The following is a 23,118-nucleotide window of genomic DNA, read 5'->3' on the forward strand; positions in this document are numbered from 1 at the left end:
CAGAAGTTCGCTATGTCGTGTTGTCCGCCAGGGGGCGCAGTCCGGGAGGTGTGTTGAGGGCGGGGGTGCGGAATCCAAACACGGCACTCCGCTTCTCTCCTCGTACCATGAGCTGAATCTGTCCGGGACAGACCAGGGAAGATGGCGGCCACTGACCATTCCCGGTCCGAAGCTGCCAAGCAGCGACGGCAGGATCAGCTGCAGCGATGGCTGGGCTCAGAGACGGATCAGACGGGTTCGGAGTCCCGGGAAATCTCGAGCGGTTCCGGAACGCGCCGGGCGAAAGTTCGGTTCGCCCAAGGAGCCGTATTTATGGCTGCTTGCTCCGCCGGAGACCGGGAGGAGGTGGCAGCGCTGCTCCGACAGGGAGCTGACATCAACCACGCTAACGTAGACGGACTGACAGCGCTTCACCAGGTAGGAAGTTTTGCCCCTCTAACTGTCAGCAGCTAGTTTTCCTTTCTGCCCGAGCTAATCGCTACAGTTGCTACAACTGTCGCTCATCTAAAGGGAAAAGGGCTCAGCGTTGATCCCTTAATGATCCTCACAGCGAAGAGGACTCACAGGTAAAATGGACCACTAACGTACTTCCAGCCCAGCAGCTCCTGTAATCCATCACTCATTCCTCTGTGCGTTTGTTTTATAAAGTCCGGGAAGAGTTTCTGGCCTGTTTAACACTAGCAAACTTGGTTTATTAGCCCGTTGGGAGGCTGTCTGATCCGCACTGTTGCATTTAGTAAATTACAGGCTTCTTTTTGTGGCGTAAAAAAAGCGAACGAGAGAGCAGCAGACGGTAAAAACCAAAGAGCCTGGTGGACCATTTTTAGACAGTTATGGGCAGGCTTGTGGCATACAGTCCCTGCCGAAGAGTCAGGAAAGTAGTGGGAGAGAGAGTTTCACCGTCCTATCTAAAGGTCTTAAAGCAAAAAAGAAAAGAAGGAGGGCATTATAACTGAAGTTTTCACCCTTACATTTATTATTGCAGTTTTCGTGATTGTTGCGTTCATGAGTCGAAGATAGGCTGGACTTGTTCGGTGCATGTTCAAGTCCTCCTCTTGTCCCTGCTCTTGACTTAAGTCATAACACCCAGGCTCACTCTGGACACCATCACTGTCACACAGGCCCTCGGTGATGCAGCATTTCCTCCACTTTAATGGCACTGTGTGGTAAACACATTGCTGTCTCATCTCATAAAGTGAAAGCAGGGTCAGATGAGTTTTAACCAGGATTCCTGAGAACATACAGAAAAGATCTGCTTCGAAGTCCTCTGGCCTGCGTGCTCCTGCAGATGTGGTTTTTCCCTCCCAATTTTGAGGCAGTTTAGTGAATTTGCCCCACCACGGCTGGTTCAGATGAGTCTTCTGGTGGCTCCACATGTCCGACCGGTCACCCAGTGTGGTCTCCCTCCTTGCCCTCCATCCCTCTCTCCCCCTATTGCTCATCGGTTGCCTGGCAACTCGAATTAAATATAGGGCCCGCACTCTCCAAACTTTCCATCCTCTTCATCCAAAGCCTTTTCTGTCTTCTCCCTCCTCCTCCTCCTCCTCCTCCTCTTCTTGCTTTCTCTTTCTCCTTCCCTTTGCCAGTTCCCCATGGAGGGGACTTTAGGGATTTCGGATGAAGAAATGGAAAACATGCCTCAAACAGCACAAACTGCTGTTGTCAAAGGCGATTTTCACAATGAGTCACTTGATGACCCAGTGAAGGAGTCTGCTGAGAGTGTGTGTATGTGTGTGTATGGACCGTCGTCACACGCAGGGTGCCAGAAGTACCCACTGTTCATTCATTCAGCTCAGAGCACCCACTCCATTAGTGGGCGACCCCCCCCCCCCCCCCCGCTCCGGCTGTTGCTGAGCCCCATTTTCAGCTCTTACAATGATCACGTTTTTGTTTTTTGTTTTTTTCCCATGCATTACCTGCCTAAATCTCTCATATTATAAAAGGGAAGGAGGAGGCTTTCCCCAGCTTTGTGATTAGTTGATTTAGCCTAAAAGAAAAGCCTCTTAGGTGGCTTAAGACAGGCCTGATGGAGACGTTTCTGTACGTGTTACAGACACTTGGCGCTGTGACGTCCCACAGAAGAACTGCTTCAGTAACGTCACATTTTTTGAGTAAATATCATCTCACCTGCTGACATCAGTGAAATGAGACACCAGTGCAGATTAAACTAATCATTTTGTTGTTAGTATTCAGTTCAGCTTTGCTTCAGAGTCACAAAAAGATAAATCTCCACCTTTATCAAGTATTTATAGCCATGCCACTGGCTATGTGCCGCATTGGCCCAGGCCGATCTCGGCAACTACGCAGTAGATTGCCACTAAATTTATTATAATGTTTAAATAAACACTGTAGTCCCCAGAGGAGGAATCCGTATGACTTTGCAACCTTCTTCGTGAAGTTAACATTTGTAGTTTTTAGTGAAATGTATTGACAGCTATTTAAAAAAAAAAGAAAAGTTTTTTTTTAACTTCTTTTGTATTTCAGAGTATTACAGATGTTTACATCTATGCAAACTCTGAGAGAGCAGGAGAAACTGTGTTGGCACTGTATCTAAAATATGGACCGTCACTTTTGATTTCACTTATTGATTACTCAGAATCGCTCTCGTTTTGGAGAAGCAGCATCGTCGAAAACTCTTCCAAAGTGAGTCTGCAGCAGCTTGTCTTTGCATACATGCATATATGAGATAAAATACAGAGGAATAGCTTCATCGCCAACAGGTACCCACTAAAAAGATGGCACACCATGATCCCTCTTTTAATAAAGATTGGTTTCATTGTTTACGATTGAAAACGTTCTCTTCTGTTCAATTTAGCTAGTTTTCAGAGAGGGTGCCAGTTTTAGTTTTAGTGTTCTTTAATTATTCAGAAGCTCAGGGCGGCGATCACAATGCAAACACCTGATTCACAGCCACACATGTGGTTTTTCCAGTAAACACAAAAGTATTTACCAAAACCTATTCGTGCTGATTTTGTTGACAAAGTTAAATAAGACAAAAACTTCAAAAGTGTAGTTTTTGATTTTATTTTGTTACTTAAAATATTTATTTCTCGCCTAGTTTTAGTCGTAGGCTATAATAGCCGTGGGGCAGCATAATGTCATGATATTTTTCATATCGTACCGATACCGGGACACCAAATATCGATATTATCATCAAATCAATGAAAATGCTCATCTCATGCACCGCCTTCCCGAGATGGTGTTAGCCGAGCAAACTTGCATTAAAGCGACTTTACTGAAAAAATCGTCCAACACTGGACGCACACAGCATGACAAAACCGCATCCTAATTCAAAGTTACACAAGTTAAAATAGGAAAGAAACCTCCTTGCAACTAGAAAATCATTTTTTCACATTCTGCAACCGACTGCAACTTGTGGTGACTAAATGTTTGCTCAGTGCTCGAGGGCGTTGCACGCTCACGACCGCTTTTGATTACGAGACGATTGCGTAGGTCACCTGATAGGAGGCAAACTTTCTGCAAATATTAAATAAAAAATACTCAGAATATAGGAAAATGTTCAAAATTGCCATAATATCACATATTGAGTAAACTATTGTCATACTTATTATCTTACTTTTGAAGTAGAGACTCACAAACACAGAGCATTACTAATATTTCATAGACAGGTGAATGGAATTATGGAGTGCTGCAAAGTTCAGTCAGTGAACATAAATATAATCAACCAAGGATGCTCCGATGTTGAAATTCCTGGCTGATTTTCTAAAAGTGTTTAAAATAGCAGTTTAACAATAGCTGATGCCTCTAACCAGTTGTTGTTGTTGTTGTTGTTGTTTTACTTGTATATTTTGTATATTGTGCTACTTATTCCTCCCTTGGGCCAGAGAAACAAAGATATGTTCATTGTTAAAGTATTTTTAAGTTTAAACTCTGTGTCAGTGAACATTTACGCTGCTCTAAATTGACAGTTAAACATTAGTGAATGTGAGCTAATATATCAGTGCATCCCTGTAATTAAAAGACATTCATAAATTAACTAATAATGCTATTTATAAAGTCAGTGTCTACATCAGTTTTCACCCAAAAATGAAGAATAACAAAAGCATAATCTTATGTTACTCCCTGTCTGATTCTTACACCATCAAAGAGTAGGCACAGACGCTAGTAATATATTTTTAGTTTTTTGTGTTATTAACATTTTATTTATTTGGTCTTCGCACAGATTCTGAGCTACGGCTCATTTCTTTATATTTTGATAGGAAAATGGGAAATTGGTGTAGTGGTAGATACGGAAACATTTGCAAACATGCATGGAAATACATTATACAAGCTAAAAATGAAGCTTGTTCATATTTAATGCCTTTGAAAGTCAGTATTTGGTATGGCCATCTTTATTCTTCAACACAGCCTGAACTCTCCTTGGCAAGCTTTCTTATCATTTCTTTGAGTACTCTTCAGGAATTGTTCTCCAGGCTTCTTGAAAGACATTCGATGCTCTTCTTTGGATGTTGGCTGCCTTTTTGAGCTCAAAGCTTCAAATTTGGATCCGTCAATCCATCAGGCGTGAGGAATCGGTGCTGCCACTGATTTTCAGTCCAGTTCCTGTGTAATTTGGCGCATACCTCAGGCTTTTCTCCCTGTTTCCCTTAATTAAAAATGGCTTATTGACAGCCACCGTTCTGATGAGACCAGAGCAAACAGTAGATGGATGAAAGGCCAGATCCATCTTTCTGGTCTCAGCTAGATTCTTTTTTTCCTTATTTCTTAAGGCCATGACTTTAAGAGGCTGTCCATTTGCCAGTTTTTTTTGGGTTTTTTTTTAAAGCTACCCGCATCTCCTTTTGTCATCCACTTGTTCTGTTTCCTCAGTGTTTAAGGACACACTGCACACCATGCCGGGAAATGTTGTCGTTAGCTAATAGCTGCCAATTAAAAGTGGTTATTGGTGAAGTTGACTGTTATGTTTAGATTCAAAACGTGTTTATCTCTTGAGTTAGTTTTTGAATGATTCATAGGTCAGAGTTAAGTGGCTTAAAAAACCAAATAAAAACATTCCTCTGAAAACCATCAGCTGAAAATGAGTGAAAAAGCAGCCAAAAAAAAACACTTATTCAGTACAAGAACCTTCCATCTGGCTCTTTTTAATAAATATTAACTTAAATCAAAGTAACCTATCATAGCAAAATCCCATGAGGTCCTCGTGGGATTTATCCCGGGACTTGTGTTTGATCACACTTAGATTCTTTGCTCGACCTAGCTTGAGGAAAAGCTGCTAAATAGAATCGCTGTTTCACTTGTGCTGCAAAATGACTGTTTTGGAAAGTACTTGAGGGCTTTTAGCAACCCACTTAGCAGAAAGTCATTACAGCAAGGAGACACAGTAGTCATTGTTTTAGCCCCGCTGCTTTGGTTGAGTTTAACAGATTTTGGAAGAGTCTGGAGTTTTGCCTTTAGCAACGAACCATGGTGAAGTGGGTCAGAGACCTCCTCTACTGTACTGAAACTGTACTCAGACTGGTATCCATTTGTTAATGTCAGAATAAACAGTAAACACTTGTACACGGCAATCAATCATGCGGACGTTTGTCCTCTGGCAGGCCTGCATTGATGAAAACGCTGAGATGGTGCAGTTCCTGGTGGAGAACGGGAGCGACGTCAACAGAGGAGACAACGAGGGCTGGACTCCTCTGCATGCTGCAGCCTCCTGCGGTTTCATCCAGATTGCTAAGTGAGTGTCGACCACCATCACTTTGTCACATCACAGCCGAGTGGTGCTGAGGGATTAGAAAACACAGATGTAAATCAGTGTTAGATGATAACACATAAAACTCACACATATTCAGGGTTTTCCCAGGCTCGTGATTGGCCTTCTGGAGAGGGGGTTGACTGCACAATCGGTCGACATACATTTAAGGCTAACAGTCGGTGTTACTTGACTTGAATAAAAATGTATTTTAAACTCAGTGAACCAGTGATCTTCCTTTTGACTGAAGGCCAAAAGCTCATCGGAGGGTGCCAAGAAAACTCGTTTATCCTCCATTCAGGTTTTACCGTTGCTATCTGACAAATGTATCTTTGTTTTTTAAGGTATCTGATAGAACACGGTGCTCATGTTGGAGCAGTGAACAGCGAGGGAGAGCTTCCTCTGGATGTTGCCACAGAAGATGCAATGGAAAGGCTCCTGAAAGCTGAAATTAAAAAACAAGGTAAAAGCAACAAAAACGGGAGAATTGGAACCTCTCCTCTCCACCTTTCTGGTGTCCTCCCTCTAAGTGACTCATAACATGCAGTCACATTAGCTTGTTTGACTATTGTGATTGCTGGGTGCCGTACTCTAGTGCACTTTAGGATGTGGCTCCAGGTACAGTTCAGCTGGACTTGGGCACAGTATCGATTGAGATCCTAGCCTTGAAACGCTTCCTCAGTTTTAAGGTTAAGCACACGAGAAATATGGGCAATTGTGCAAGATAACTGCTCCCAATGTGAGCGCACGGGGGCTTGATTCAAGGTTGTCAGTTCTGTTGGGATGTGCACATCCATCTTAATAATTAAAAGACAATATAAACCCTACTTTTGTGTAGAATCAACACAAATGCAAGGTTGCTTGTAATCGGATATTGTGCGTTTCCGTGTTATCTGTATTTTTAGGTCCTTTAATCAGACAAACTTGCAATCCTGTAACCGAAAATCAAATTTTCAGTGTGATGAGTGATGATGCCAAATTAAAAGAGAACTTTTATGTACAGTCAGTAATCTTACTGAAGTTAGAAGACTGAAAACAAACGTGAGCTCACATGTGTTAGTCAACCGAAGCGATGATGTTGGGAGTATTTCAAGGAATTAACTATACTGATGATCGTCCACAGCTTTGGTGCCAGTTGCGTTAGTTTTTCACAAGCAGCAATAATCAGGAAATCATACAGAGCTCAGGTTTCAGTTTTTTTTATAAATATGGAGCCTCAGAACTTCATTTTTTCCTTTTTCCTGTTCCTTCCAAAAGGAGGCAAAGAAACAAGGACAGCCGCCGTGCACCAAATGTTCTGTGACCTTAATTGTTCTGGACTCCAGGCTTGTGCTTTTATCTTTGTCGAATGCGTGTTAGCTGAGATCCAAATACAACCGGGAGCACAGATGACGTGTATGAGATAAATTTACACGCACAAGTATTTATTTTCTTGTGTGTGGGATGCTTTACTTACAGAATTGTCCTGATATTTGTAAGCTTTTCGTAAACAAAACTTAAGTTAGAGTACATTAAACCTGACTTGTAACCCCGATGTCATCACTCATCATAGATCTAAATGGAAGGGGAGTTTTGGATGCTTTGAAGTGCTTCTTAACTCGAGGTTGTCACTGCTTGTCACAGGAATAGACGTGGATACGGCCCGAAAGGAAGAGGAGAGGATCATGCTCCGGGATGCCATGGCGGTGCTGGCAGGAGACGGCACACTCACACCTCACCCAAACACCAAGGCAACGGCTCTACACGTCGCCGCTGCCAAAGGCTACATTGAAGTCCTGAAGTGAGCATAAGTGCACACATAAGAGCAGCTTGTTGACTTTTGTTTAATTTTGTTACCATGCCAAGTCAAACGGCTTTTATTCTTAGCCTTGTGCTCTCCCCCACCTTCACTCCTCCCAACTCCCTCACCTCGCTCAGGGTACTGTTACAGTGCAGGGTGGATGTGGACTGCAGCGACACTGACGGGTGGACGCCTCTGCACGCAGCAGCTCACTGGGGGCAGGAGGAGGTGTGCAGCCTGCTGGTTGACAACATGTGCGATATGGGTGCCGTCAACAATGTGGTGAGGGCACGGCGGACAAGCTTTCCCTCTGCAGTTCAGTCTGTGATTGGAGCTTTAGCATGTGCCATCACTGATCACTGTGGCTGTCCTTGTAGGGACAAACACCTTTAGATGTTGCAGACGAGAACCTCGTGGACGTTCTGGAGGAGCTGCAGAAGAAGCAGAACGCTGTGAGTCTGTCTTCACACACACACAAGGCACTGTGACTATCTCACTTGCTCGGACAGACCTGTCATGATTGATGGCGTTCCAGCGGCGAGTGCTCTCTGTGTTTATGTCTGTTTATATTCCTCTTCAGTTACGTAGCGAGAAAGAGAAACAGACTCCTGTTATTGAGCCCATTTCGCATATCCCCATGGTACCAGTCCGCCCACGCAGGTCAGTGCCAGTGTGTTGGTGCGTCCGTATGTTTGTGTATATCTGTGTGTGTGTGAGTGTGTACACGCTATGCTGTTCCTCAGCCCAATCCCAGTAATCCTTGATCCAGCTGTTGTCTGCATGCAGGTGTGACAGTCCCAGTGTTCCCATCCCTTCAGCTGTGTTACTTCTACCCACCAACCTGGGTAGATGTAGCAGTCTGTCTCTCAGTTTCATACTGAATATTAATGCTTTCTTTTTCAGTCTGCATCTGATCACCAGTGTTGGGAAGGTTACTTTTAAAATGTATTCCACTACAGATTACAGAATACATGCCCCAAAATGTATTCTGTAACATATTCCGTTACGTTACTCAATGACAGTAACGTATTCTGAATACTTTGGATTACTTAATATATTATCATGCTTTTTACAACTACGTGAATGTACTATTGCTGTGATTTATGACTGTTACTGAAGGTCCGCGGCTCCGAACCGTATTAAAGGGACCTCTGACTAATACGTCGGGTTCCGTGTCGGGCTCGTAGCCGAAAAATAGCTTTACTTCGTTGTCTGGGTCAACTTTGCTAGCGAGAAACAGAGAGAGGCGTTGAAAGGCTGCTCCAACGGAACTTATTGTTTTGGAGGAAAACACGAACACAGCGTCTTAATAGCTTACTTACAACTGGGCTCGTCAGGCACTCTTCTTGGCTGCAGTGGTTATTATTATATTTACATGCTTCCAGCTCCCGTTTCTGCTCGATGATAACTCGTAGTTTTCCGCTCGCCGCTCCTCGCGCTCACAGACACATAACGGGTATGGCAGTCCATTCTCCCAGCAGCACGGACTACACTGCTACACTGCCCATGAGGCTACATTCTTTAGAGCATGTAGCATTCTGCTTAGCACAACAACAACAAAAAGCCGCTCTCTCACCCAGGAAACACGCAGAGAAAGAGCGTCACCCTGTAACCATGGCAACCGTAACGCTGCCACCTGGAACAACAGAACAGCTGTCAAACAAAACCCAAACAGTCCTGACCCGCGACAATATGAAACAGGAAAGTACCGCCGTGTAATCCATTTATTTCAACAAAGTAACTGTATTCTGAATACCACCTTTTTAAACGGTAACTGTAACGGAATACAGTTACTCATATTTTGTATTTTAAATACGTAACGGCGGTACATGTATTCCGTTACTCCCCAACACTGCTGATCACATTGTAAATGCTAAATCCAGCCTGTTGCAAATGGCAGCTTACAACCAGTGTTGGGTGTAATGTGTCACTAAGTAACGCGTTACTGTAATTAAATTACTTTTCCACTGAAAAAGTAGAGTAACTAATTACTGTTCATTTTTAGGTATTTTAATTACAGTTACTTACAATTTACTTGCATTACATTGTAAAATAATTAAACTGGCTGAATATCATTATTTAATTTCAATAATTTGTCTTCTAAACGTAGAAGTAAACATCGTTGCAGTGCAGGTGCACATCATTTCGCGCCAGTTTGCTGCATAGTCGTATTCTAAAGCAGCGGTCCCCAACAATTTTTGCGCCACGGACCGGTTTATGCCCGACAATATTTTCATGGACCGGCCTTTAAGGTGTCGCGGATAAATACAACAAAATAAAACTAGTACCGGTACCGAAAAAAAGAAAATTTATTCATAACACACCTGAAAAGACCCAGGAAAACCGAGTAAACGATAAAAACGATAACAAAATAATGCTGAAAACAGATATAAAAACCCTGAAAACTATACATTTCACATCTGAGCCTCAACTCTCGTGGCCCGGTACCAAACGACTCACGGACCGGTACCGGTCCGAGGCCCAGGGGTTGGGGACCGCTGTTCTAAAGCGGAAGATGTCGGACTCGGCTGAAGCGAGTGGCTGTTTTATGAAATGGACATATTCCCGTCTCTTCACCTTTCTGAAATAAGCAGACAAGAATATTACAGTAATATGTAAGCTATGTCCTGGGGAGAAAAAACTATCGGCTGCTGTTAATAGCACGAGTAATCTACTGAAGCGCCTGACACGAGAGCATAGACAAACACTTCCGAGTGATCCTTGTTCATCATCCATGGATAACACCGCGGCAACTCCTGCTAAGCAGGCAAAACTTGATTTTACTTCAGCAGCACAGAAAGCGTCTGAAGGTGAGCTTAAAAAATGATTGCAGGCTACATTGTGGAAGAGATGCTACCGCTGCGTACTGTAGAGTCTCCGTCTTTAAAAAATGTATTTATTATTTAAAGAGTTTAATTTCTATTGTTTGTCCACTCAAGGTTTATAGGGATTTTAAGAAGTATTTAGTTAAATTACTTATTTAGTAATTACTTACTTTAGTAGTTACTTTTCAGACACAGTAATTAGATAAGTATTTTAAATACAATATTGACTAAGTAATTAGTAATTAATTACTTTTTAAAAGTAACTTACCCAACACTGCTTACAACAAATAATTAAGTCCCCCTAGCAAGACTATATTTGCCATCAAACACTAGAAGGAAAAAAATATATTAACAGTAAAATAAAATGGTGGGTGATACAAGTAAATTCCAACATCGCAGTATATGCAGCGTAAAAACTACAGTGAAGGTTGGTGTGCTCGCTCACAGAACATCCGATGTGATGTGCTCATGTAAACAGGGGATCAAGAAAACAGTGTTAAAGATGTATTTCATACATTTAAAGATGGTTGAGATGGTTAGGTAGATGGATTCTTTTTTTCTGTACATGAAAGATTCCAAGAACAAAAACAAACAAAATTACAGATGAAAAAAAAAAAATGCCAGTGACTTAAAACATGTAAGTGACTTAAAGACATTCAAATAATGCTGTCATATTCCTTCACGTTAGATATTAAAGACTAAACAGTCTTAAATTTGTAGGATCCTCTTTGCTCTTAGTACGAAGGGCCTTCCAGGCCAAAAGGGTGGAATGGAATAGTGGAGCAGTAGATGCACAGGATATGATGTAATGTCAGAAAAAGGTTTTCAAATTTGTGACTTCTCATGCAGCAGTGCAAGCGTTTGCAAGCAGCTGATTAAAAGCTGCACAAAAAAAAGAAAAAATATATAAATTTTTTATAACATTTTTTTTAACATTAATTTAACCAGGAAACTCTAAAGGTAAACAATGTGTCTTTGGAGAGTGTCCCAAGGTGTCCTGTTGTTATCCCAGCATGTTTCTTTGTGTGCTAACAATATGCAGTAGACAGTAGAAATAAAGGACTTTTTCAAAACTTTGCAAAAACCGGTAGAAGTTCGTCAAGCGGGGTAAAAGAAACAGAAACTGACTAAAGCATAAATATTTCTCTGTAATGTTGAATTGAAAAGTCATGTAGAACTAAGCAAGGATGTTTTAAGTTTTCAGGTAGTATAAAATGATTGCCCTCTAAGTGTTGTTGACGATATAAACGCATACTTTGTTTCTCCATGAAAAGATGTCTTATTTTATCTTTGAATGCCATTTTTCACTGTTTCTCCTTCTCGAGTAAAAACAAGTATAATTCAAACACTTTTCAGAGGATGGGTGCTTTGCTGTTGATGTCTTGGTTAATAGGGCCAAATGTGCACGTAAATCATATTATTTACCATTAATATGTAGTGTGGCATTGAGAGACAGCATTTGTTTTTTTGTTTTCTTTCACTTCTGTGGCTGCTCCTTAATCTGTGTGAATGATTTCAACGTTTCACTTTAAGGAAACGGCTCGAATTGGTGCAAAGCAATTGGCCACAATTACAAACGAAGCAGAAACGGCGGCACAGAAAATGACCCACTGTTTCACCTACTGAGGTCTTGATTGATGCATGCTCGCTCTAATTGGCTGCACATGGAATGATTACCCTCACTGATCAGCTCCCTGCATGCCACCTGTTGTTCCACCCCCCCCCCCCCCCCCCCCCCACCTTGGCCCCGCCCCTGCAGGACTTCTATCTCTCGTATGAGCAGCAAGGAGAAGATCTGCCTCCACGAGCGGGAGAAGCACCCTCCGCCTCCTGCCCTGCAGAGCAGTCCGGCAGAGGACGAGGAGGAGGAAGGCCAGGCGGGACAGAACCAGTCTCAGGGCCAGGCGAAAGCCTCGAGCAGCTCCAGCTCAGAGGAGGAGAGCGAGTCTGAGAGCGATGCAGAGTCCGGTGAGAGAAGCTGTTTCTGCTTTGAAGTACCTGCTGGCTGTTTTTATAGTTCAGAGTTATTGTTATTGATTAATCCTAATGACCTTTGCGCTCATACAAAGAAGGCGAAAGAGCATTTTTAATAATCTTTGCACTCTTGCAGAGAAAGCGAAAAAGCGAGAAATCATAAACAACTTGAACAACAAGCGCAACACCACCAATCTGCTTCCTACCTCCATGTCAACAAGCACCACTGCGAGCCAAGTGAAAAGGGTAAACGGGAAAAAGACTTGGAGAACATGAGATGCATGTACGGCTGTGTGACAGCAAGGCAGGATAATAAAAATGTTGACTGTGTGTGTGTGTGTAGCAGGAATTAAGCAAGCCTCCAGTCACTGAAGCCCCGGGGTCATGGAGAACATCTCTGAGGAAGGCAGACAGCTCTGTGACTCTGGGCTCAGCTGGGCTATCTGACCCCAGCCAGGACACCAGCAGACCTCCAGAGTCCGGCCTCGGGATGAGCCGCTCTGCCTCCAGCCCCCGCCTCAGCTCTGAGGCTGACACCAAGGTACGCAGGAGCTCGCGTGATTCATAGGTTTATACACTCATGAAACCACAGTCGTACTTCTATAAATCTAGCTTGACAGGCCAAATAAAGGCTTCTTTACTGCCTCCATTCACTGAGTCACATAAATAAATGACAAACTGATCTCTTCCCCCTCGCGCTCAGGAGCCAAGGCTTGCTCGAGTGCCGCCCAATCCAACACGGAGACTCTTCAGTATTCCAGATAACACTGCTGACAACTCCAACAGGTGGGCCTCAACTCTCATACACGTCCGCGTTTGTGAAGCCAGAATCTGAATCCCTGCATATGTCCCCTTGTCACCCTCTGTGTGTGTGTGTGTGTGTGTGTGTGTGTGTGTGTGTGTGTGTGTGTGTGTGTGTGTGTGTGTCTCTCTCAGTTGGCTAAGCCGTAGCTCCTCTTACACCCGACGCTTCAATAGTCAGTCAGGAAATGATCTCACTAGCTCCACCCCGTCTTTGCTTCACAGGTCAGTCATGCTGCTCACTGCCCGTCTAACTCTGCTGTTTGTGTGTAATTGTCACAGCTTATTGCTGTCCCCTAACGGCAAATGCTAATTTGTGCGCGGCTGTGAAAGGTGCCTTTGAGTTTCCAATGGGTTCTGTCTTGTTTCCAGCTCATCTTATGGAAAGAGACTGGATGACCCCACTGTGACCTCAGCTAGCACAGGAACGAGCTCTGCTGGACTCGGCCGCCTTAATAGTGTCTTGGCTCAGAGGTATTTTTCATTTTACACTGCATGTACGATTTTTTTTTATTTTTTTTCCTCTGGACCAATATGAGTCACCTTTCATCTTTCTTTCTACGAAAAGACTTCCTCAGGAACAGACGGAAAAGAAGGATCAACCAGCCATTACCACCTCCAACTCTCAGAGCACGACCGCAGGCGAACAGGAAGCCAAGCAGAGGCGCAAGTGAGTGATAAGCGTGTCTTTGAGGATGTCGAAGGGTGCCACTTTGTTGCTAAACTTGCGTTTCGGCTAATGTAGGTCCTACCTGACACCAGTGCGGGATGAGGAGGCAGAGGCACAGAGGAAAGCTCGCTCCCGACATGCACGGCAATCCCGCCGCTCCACTCAGGTGGGGATACTTGCTCAGATGTTCGCCCTACTGATAGAGGCTGTGTCAGTTTGGCGCTTGACTGTGTTTTCTTTCACCTCAAGGGGGTAACGCTAACAGATCTGCAGGAGGCAGAGAAGACCATACAGACCATGAAGACGGACAACAAAGGGAGAGAAAAGGAAGAGGAGAAGGAGAAAGAAGCAAAGCAGAAGAAGGGCGAGGAAGGGGTGAGAGCCGGCACTTTAGAGGCCTGTTGACTGCTGTCCTTATGTAATACCATGTGACGTCACAAAGCAGGGGATGCTGTGTTTACAGGAATTGAGCTGGAGGTCTCGTATTGCCAGCCTGCAGAAGTCAGACCTGCTGGGCCTCACACAACCTGCTGGCACACCTAGACCTCAGACCTCTGACAGAAGAGGTAGGCTGCCGCCCTTGTTGCTTGTTTGGGTTTTTGTTTTCACATTTCCTTCGCTCATCAGCGTGTGGTTTTTGCTCGCAAACATTAGTTTGGTCTTAAAAGGCTGCTGTCTGGCTTTGTTCCAGATGTGGAGGCCAACACAGGGGAGAGCGAGACAGAGCGATGGGCCAGGGAGCGCAATGAGAGGAGGCAAATTCGAGCCAGGAGGAAGGCACAGAGGACCGGGGAGGTAAATTCTGCTTATTAATCTGAAAAATGAAATGCAGGATGGATATGCTCATAAGAAGAGACAAATTTGGCGAGAGAAAATAGAAAACGAAGATGTGCACGATGAGGAGGAATAAGGGGAAAACTTGACTTTAGGGTTTTATGAAGAAGGAGCACAACGCGTCACACTGAAGGGAAAAACAGTCAGGCACTCTAATATTCACTAGAGAGCTAAAACTCTTAAAGTGCCTTTAGCTGGCCAAAAACCTTTTAGTTTTCAAGTGAAAAGATTTTTTTTGGCGCTCTGTTTATTTTTCTGGTAAGAATCTAATGTTAGCTTTGCATTAGTAAGTTATTGCATTTGGCTAAACAAGTTACAAACATGGTAACGTTTCTCCTGGCTTTGTGAATTATTCACATTCAAGTCTAATAAAAACTGCAGACTATCAAATTGATTTAGCTTAACTGTTTACTCCTTGAAAGCCTACTAGAGATAACTCTCGAAGCTCTTCTCTGAACCGAGCAGGTCGTCATACTTCAGCTTATGTAACAAAATGACTGGGTTTGCATCAAAAGCCATTAAGGATACAGGGAGGTCGTCTTTGTAGGAAAAGAGTTAACTCACAGAAATGTAGTAGACACAAATTTATATCTGATTATTGGACTGCTCAGTGACAAAATGCTTGCATCGCAGCTAAACATACAGTACTGTGCATAAGTCTTGAGCCACCCCTAACTCTTTTGGGTTTCACTTCCAATGAGCCATCCAATAGTCCTCCAGACTTTCTGAAAGTCTTCCAAAGTTTTGCTTTGGACATTGGCTTATTTTTCACTCATTCAAGTCCAGTCCAGTCCTTGTATCTGACCATGTTGAAAGGAATGTTATTGTTTGTTGATTTCCAAAGAGCTACTGGTTCAAACCTTGGCATAGGTCAGTACTGTGTGAAGTGTGTTCTTTTAAAAAAAAAAAAAAAAAAATAGCAGAAATTGGACAGTAAATTGATGCCATTTATTTACCATTTTCCTACCAACATATAAAGAAATCGGGGGTGGCTTAAGACTTTTGCACAGTACTGTAATATTTCTGCTCATGCGTCTCATCTTAACCACCTTTAACTCCCGTCCGTCTCTGTTTTTTGGTTCGGGAGCTTACATAAGTGTTGGTTCTGTACTCCAGTAGTGTGTCCCACCACACGGCAGCCTTTAGGCATTTCCCAGTGTTTTGCAAAAAATGGAGACGGAGTGCAACACAAAGTTAGTAGATTGTTGTGGGCCAATGTCTGTAAGAACCTATTGTTCTGTCTGTGTCGTCTGCAGGGTGAAGACAATGATCCCAGTGGAGAGGAAGAGTTTTCCACCAGTGGGCTCAATTCACAGGTCTGCGTGAACTCTTGTTTGTGATCTCATTAGACTGTAACTTAAGAAAAGAGCTGTAAGGTATTTGCTTTCCCCCCCTCTTGTTTACAGACAGACCAACGTTTGAGTTCCAGGTATGAATCCCACTTTTGATTGATCTGAATTTTCTCCATTCACAGTGTGGATGACCTTTTTGTTTTCATATAACCAGGTCGGACTCATCCTATAGCGACCGTACACGGGGAGGAGGATCTGAGACGAAGGACTTTAAGAAGGTGAACTGACAGCAAATGTATCGCTGTTGAGATCATGCGATAGATTTGCCTTATTTGTCCTAACTCTTCATTGCTTGTGTGTGTGTGTGTGTGTGTGTGTGTGTGTGTGTGTGTGTGTGTGTGTGTGTGTGTGTGTGTGTGTGTGTGTGTGTGTGTGTGTGTGGTGTTTGTCAGTTGTTTGAGGAGGTTTCCAGACAAAACAGCCAGCTCCAGTCACAGCTCCAGGACACTCAGAGGAGTGTCACTCAGACCAGGTTGGATCTGGAAAAGGCCACGCAGGTGAGAACAAATACGCACAAAAAGTCAAACAGAAACTGTTCTTGTCGTCTTTCACCACGCAGAGTCAAAGCAAGAAACTCATAGTGGTGGAACTAGTAGGGCAGGTTCTTTGTTACTGCTTATGATTTTTTTTCAACCTCATTTCAAATACTATTGCTAAATATAGAAACCCATATAATGTTCCCTTTGTTTTAAGCATTCGACTGCATTTGAATCCTGGTTTCATACCTTCTGCATTTTTTTTTTTTTTTTTTTTTTTGTATTCTCCAATGGGAGTGTATTGTACAGTCAGTGATCCGTAAGCAACCCTTCAAATGCTCTACCCAGATGAGGGAAAAGTGAGACCGCTACTAGATTAAAAAGGTTCTTAGAATTTGGATTTTTTAATTTTTATTTATTTAGTAATTTTTTTTACATTTTTTTCCCCCTAATTAAAATTGATCTATATAGCACCAATTGACAACTATGGTTTTTGTTTTGTAAATTTAAAGTCCTTAAAATATTAGACAGAGAGCCCCCATTGATGAGCCCTTGTGATTAGGGTCTTGGCAACAGTGGGATGGAAGAACTTCCTTTTAACAGCAAGACAAGTCCAGCAGAATCAGTCTACCGTGACTGGTCGATGAAAGGAGAGCATAGAGGGGGAAAAACAGTGCAAAGCACAAACTACAGGAGAGAGAAGACAAATGTTAATGGCAGTAGTGATGTGTAGTCCAGCAGCCTGAACCTACGAGAGAGTTCTGTTCATGTTCACCTAATCCTGTCGCAACTTTAAGTTTTCTGAAAAAAAGTAATCTGTCTCCTGAACCTAAACTGGGAGCTGGTTCGACAGGTGCGGTGCCTGAATGCTGAAGGCTCTGCCTCTTATTCTACTTTTGAAAACTCTAGTAAATCACTTGTAAGCCTGCACTGTGACAGTTAAATGCTCTGTACGGGGCCGGATCCTCAGGACGTGTAAGGAAGCAGAATTCAAATACAATTCTGGATTGCTACCACTAGCAGTGAGCTCCCAGTTTCACATGCAGGCTTATTGTGTCCATGGTTCCAGGGTGTACCTTTTTGATGTCTTTTTGCATACAGGCCTGCATGTGATCATGTAAAAATACCATTGCGGGTTATGTAAACGTGGTTTATTGTATTCAACAGAGACAGGAGCGTCTGACCGACTGTTCAGCCCTGCTGGAGCAGGAGAGGAAGGTAATGCATCCCTTGCTGATGATGTTACTTGCTGTGTTTTCGCTTCATCTGCCACACTACAGCCACTCTTGCTGTCTGTTGACGCTTTCTATTCTCTACTCACTCAAACCACTTCCTCACTTGTTTTCGCTCAACTTTTGTGCTCCTTCTACGTCACTCTCTCTTTTTCTCTCTCTACCTGCTCCCCACCCTCCCACGTCGTATTTTCCCCGGCGCCAGGATCGAAGGATGTTGGAGCGGCGAATGGCGGAGCTGGAGGAGGAGCTAAAGGTGAGAAGATGTTGAGAACGACTCTTATCATGCCCACGGGCACTTTTGCATGCTTCTGCTCGATTAGCTTGGCTTCCGCTTGTGCTGTCCAGCAGTGTGGTGAGAGCACAAGGTAGAGAGCTGTTTTGCACCGTGTCCAGGTGGTGTGACGAGGGTGGTGTCTGTTGGAGCCAATTTCTTCATTTAGTTGCTTAGCAACTTGAGGCATCTTATGTCTCTGCGGTCTCCATTGTGCCTCTGAACAGAATGAGTTATTTTGTTGCCTTCTCGAAAGATAATAAACTTCTGTGTAACAGCAGACAAATGATTAAGCATGGCTTTTAACAGAATAGTTCTATTTATAAATCAATAACTAAAAATGCTAAAAGCTAAATGGTTCAGTAAGGTAAAAAAAAAGCAAAGCTCATCGTGTCACCCACTCTAAAACATCAAATTAACAAGATGATATTTAGTTTTGTAACCTGACTGAGGCAGGCTCGCTGCTTCCCTGTATATCCAGTGTTTAGTTATGTGCAATATATAAAAAAGTACTGGGCCACCTACACATTACCTACATAGCTGCTGGGCCATGAAAGCACACAGTTTTTTGTGCTGATGTTAATGCCAGCGGAGGTTTGGAGCTCTGCAGTTATTTAGTCTGCAGACGGGTTTATGACTCGGCAACTTTGTGGCTAAAACTTCCACTTTCTAGTAATTCCACTTACAGGTTACTGTGGAATATTTAGAAAAGGAAGAAGGGGCACAAGTGACTGTTGCAACAGTTACATCTTATTACAGTATCACACTCAAATTCAATGAGCTCTTTAGATCCAGGTTTGAATCTATTGTCTTTTTTCTTTTTTTTTTTTCGTTCTCTGCTATCAAGTTGGTTTATTAGTTCCACTTCTGATATTCAAAGCCTCAGTGAACTGTAGAAGGAGCAACATGTAACATGTAAATGCTTAGTTTATCCACACCTGGTATATATATCACACATCTGATGGCTTGGAGGTTAAGGCAGCAATTTATAATCAACCCTTTGGTTTAAAAGGAGTTGCTGACTTATTAATAACCAACCTATCAACAGGATGTCAATTCTCTGTACTGTTAATGTAAAAGTAGAAATACTAAATGCCACTGTTATCTATATCAGCCTTTTTGTTCCCTGTAGTTAATCAGACAAACAAAGCACACATAACTACACTGATAGCTGTTACTTTACTTTAGGAAGTGCTGTTTACTGGTTCTTTATATTGAGCTTGCTGATTTACAAGTTAATGGCAAAGTCATTAATGATGTGGTTTAGTTTCATGTGCTGATTTTGCTACAGTGGGTCACAGTGCCTGCTGGAAAAAACTGCAAAAGCTATAGTCGAATAAATTTAGGCTCCTCTCCTCTTCAAGGTGTTGTGTACGGCCAAACAGCTCCCAGGGCCTTTGTTTTTGTTGTTTGCTTTTTATGTTTTTCAAAATCACTTCTTGGATATCTCATTTCAACCACGTTTTCATCTGTGATGGAAAGCCTTGACAAAATGGCAATCCTACAACTTTAAATTCATTTTATGGGAAGAGGATGACGCTGCAGAAAGCAAAAATCTGGCAAGTTGGGCTGGTTGTTGGGCAGAGGCCAAAATAAATAAGCCTTCAATGCGCTGTGAGGCAGCACACGAGGGCAGAGGTCCTCTCTCCAACACCTCAGGATGTTACAGCGGAACTTTATGCTGACAACCCGACCATGGGGGACAAATTCACTGCTCAGCCCATGAATGTCAAAAAATAAACCACTAGCTTTCTTCTATTTGTGCTCCTGACCTCAGGCATTGCCTTTGGGCTTAGACACTGTGGACTTCAGAGCCAGAGACCCAGTTCTGATCCCTCGACGTGAAAGTGAGGTCAGCTTGACTTCCAGAGAGGGAGCGAGAGAGAGATGTAAAAATAGCAGGACGGTGAGATGGAGATGACCTTGTAGGGGAGATTGGACAAATTTATATTGTGCATAGTTTTTGGCTCTACAGTGCAGATTAACACATTCGCCTAATGCGAATCTGCGGTTCAAGACTGGGAGGAGATGGAAAACCCTGGGAAGGTTGTGCCAGGAAGGAAGGGCATCCGACGTCAAATCTGTGCAGTTCCATCTGCCGCTGCGACTCCTGGGAAAGAAGCTTTATGGGTTTTGCTTCAGAGTCACAAACCTGTTGACTGCATTAATCTCTTAACATCCAACAGCTCGTTGATCCAGTAATGTGACCACGACAAATGTAAAATAAAATCTGCATTTATATTGTGTAAAGAATTTGTTTTAAAGTGAGTTTAATCTTTACCACCAGGTTTTGGTTGACCTGAAGGCAGACAACCAGCGCCTTAAAGATGAAAATGGAGCACTCATCCGTGTCATCAGCAAACTCTCCAAATAGATGCAGGGAGAGAGAGTGACATGAAGAGCAGGGATCCCCCCACCTCCCTCTACCCACCTATCCATCCATCACTCCCTGCCATACATTCCTCCCAGTGCCAAAGAGAGCGAGAGAGAGAGAAGGGGAGAGAAGCAGCAGAAAGTCCTTCGTACATGAGCACTACAGCATGACTTGGATTGTGGTGCTTCTATGCGAACAGCTGGAGTGTCTTTTGTGTGCCTTAATGCCGGATAGTCACAGCAAAGACCCTGTGGCTGCGGCCAGAGGCTTCCACAGTAGCATCATGAGACCCGACAACAGCCAGAACACTCTGTGTCTGGTGCAACACGCAAAACTGTGCGTCACGGTGAGCGCCAACGCACTCCTGTGCACTCCTATCCGTACTTCCTCGATGCACACAAGACAGTCTGGGCCTTAAAGTTCCCAGTTAGTATTTATTTTTGTGAACACATCTCACAACACACATTCACAATTTATTTTTATTTCATCCCCCCCAATCCCCTCATCCTACTCACAGTCCAAATGTAATGTGTTGTCAGGCAAGAAAGATTTCGGTGCATCCTACTTTTTTTTTTTTTTTTTCTTTCTTTTTTCTTGTTTAAACATTCAGCGTCATCCTGACAACGGGAGTCATCCGTGAAGGTCTGTTGGGTTGTTGTCTTTCCATGTGCAAGTGTTTGAAGCCACCTACCTCTCCACCTATGCACTTCCCCACATCATTTTTATATTTTTGTGACCACAGATACACTCCATGCTCTTAAAAACAAAAAAAAGAAAAGCACACACACAAAAACTGACCGGTCGGTCGACCGCAGCACTTTATTCTCTGCAAAGCGATAAAGATCTGCGAGGCTTTGCCCGTCCTCCAGACAGAAAACGTTTCAGTTTACCACATCACGACTGCTTGCCTTTTAAGCAAGTAGAGTTAGAAATTACCAATGGGTGAATATCAGAGGTCATTGCACATCCTATTATGCTATGAGTGGTTTTTGGTTGTCATTGGATTAAATATTTTCATAATTTTTCGGCATCAATTCCTCTGACAAAGGAGCATGGTTATGTACAGTCTGTGTATAAATGTTAGCCTTGAACAATACCCCTTTGAAGTAAAATTCCATGTAGCCTTGCTTCACATGTTGGTTTTCTAATATATTAAATGGATGTCTGCACCCTAATAAAAGTGTGTTTGTAGCAAATGCTTGGTTATTATCCACCTCTGTTCAAGCAGACTGTCTTATCAGTGTACACAACACTCAGTTCCCAGATGGATTCCTGCCTCTTTTGTAACTCTAGTCATTGAGTGGCTCACTTTTATGTTTTGCGGTCACCTGTTTGTTTGCGTTTAGCTCTGTTTTCCCACACTATACTGTATCATCCATGTGCACGGTGTCTGTTAGTCTGTCTGCTGGTAGCCAGATGTCCTCTGTCACTGGGGGGAAAAAGAGAGAAACTGAACAGCTGTAACACACCAAGAGGCCTAAAAGAGGAAACAGTCCAACACAGATGTATTTAAAGTATGTTTGTGCTGCTGCATTAATCTGCTTCTGCTCCCAGGTGGACAATACATCAAGAGCTACTTGACATGATAGAAGCTGGTGTCATTACATATGCTGGAGTGCTCAGACATATGGGTGAAGCTGTGCGAGTCCCAGTGTTTCTTTCCCACTTGCAGTAAAGTGTAGTTAACACGAGCCATCCATCTGTTTGTCTCATCTGAGAGTAGAAAGATGGACCACTGTCCTGCAGGCTAGAACCTCTGACAACAAGCTGAGCTCCTAATAAGGAAGGGCAGGCTGGCTGAGGCGCTCTCTCTAAATATCCCTCAGGTCTGAGAAAGAGAGAGGAAGGGAACTGGGGAGGAAGAGGGAAGCGGATGGATTGCAGCCTTATATGGACAAAGCACTGCTTTTCCCAGGGTTTGTGGCTCTGACCCCCGGCATGATGCCAGATGCTGCACGGGCAGCTCCCTGGCGCCACCGAGAGGTGCGAGTAATGCAATGCTGCATGTCAGCTGACGGTCAAGAATTGATTTGATTTTTATTTCTATAGTTTGTTTTCTGGACTCGGCAATAAAAAATAAATCTGAGACAATGCTTTTGTAATCGGGGAAGTGAAGCCAAGATCAACATCAAATAAAACAGGCAACAGACCAAAATTTTCAGGTTGATTATTTGGTCATTTTCTCTCAGTAATTGGTTAACTGGATATTTTGGCAGCATACACTTTAAGACCCAAACCGAATTGGCAACAGCTTTATGGTGGCTTCGGTATTCCAAATCTTACTTTGGATTCACTTTTAGTGTGCAAGCGTGACTGACCTGACCCTAACAGACTGACCTGTATACAGAGAATATGTTTCTAACTAAAGATTTTCTCCTGTAAATCAATGAATCCATTGAGTCATCAATTATAAGCACATAAATTTGGGGCTCGCAAAACACACACTCTCCAAACCGAATCAGTAGATGTGGCGACACCCTGACTATCAGTCCCAAGATAGTTGAGCTTGTTGAAACACAGCAGACCTCTGGCACATCTTCATCTTTTCCAAGGTGCACACAGAGAATAAATCTGCAGAGGTTAAACACTTGTGGCGCAGAGAATAACTTATGGCTCATAAACCTGATGCAGATAAGAAGTTAAAGCTGTTCCTGTGGAACGTGAATGACGCACCAGCACAGTCTCAAGAGTGTGGAGCAGAAATCTTGAGATGGGCCGTTACATGAGGATACCTGGACAGAACTGAGGGCATCAATCCCGCAACTGCCAGGAGGAATGGGAAGAGCAGATTCGGAGACTTTTAGATTAGAAACACTCCTTCA

General features: G+C 43.3%; 1 protein-coding gene across 6 annotated transcripts; it reads left to right on the forward strand.

Moving 5' to 3' along the window:
- The first annotated feature begins 44 nt into the window (after nt 1–44).
- Nucleotides 45–21,492, forward strand: zmp:0000001167 (protein phosphatase 1 regulatory subunit 12A). 6 transcript variants are annotated; one of them, XM_040025911.1, is made up of 25 exons: nt 45–417; nt 5,559–5,689; nt 6,049–6,167; nt 7,328–7,484; nt 7,622–7,766; nt 7,862–7,936; nt 8,065–8,144; nt 12,069–12,277; nt 12,420–12,529; nt 12,630–12,824; nt 12,987–13,069; nt 13,220–13,309; nt 13,457–13,558; nt 13,653–13,754; nt 13,830–13,920; nt 14,004–14,129; nt 14,200–14,320; nt 14,446–14,549; nt 15,845–15,904; nt 15,995–16,017; nt 16,095–16,158; nt 16,333–16,437; nt 17,584–17,634; nt 17,854–17,904; nt 20,210–21,492. In XM_040025911.1, the coding sequence occupies exons 1-25, from the start codon at nt 142–144 to the stop codon at nt 20,294–20,296; spliced, it is 2,757 nt and encodes a 918-aa protein (XP_039881845.1). In that variant the 5' UTR covers nt 45–141; the 3' UTR covers nt 20,297–21,492. The 6 variants fall into 6 exon arrangements, with proteins under 6 accessions (XP_039881845.1, XP_039881849.1, XP_039881850.1 ...); XM_040025910.1 differs by having other exon boundaries at nt 46–417; nt 12,627–12,824; XM_040025913.1 differs by having other exon boundaries at nt 46–417; nt 12,093–12,277; nt 12,627–12,824.
- The last annotated feature ends 1,626 nt before the right edge of the window (nt 21,493–23,118 follow it).

This window comes from Simochromis diagramma, unplaced genomic scaffold (genome assembly GCF_900408965.1).
Source record: "Simochromis diagramma unplaced genomic scaffold, fSimDia1.1 OVJJ01000293.1, whole genome shotgun sequence".
NCBI lineage: Eukaryota > Metazoa > Chordata > Actinopteri > Cichliformes > Cichlidae > Simochromis > Simochromis diagramma.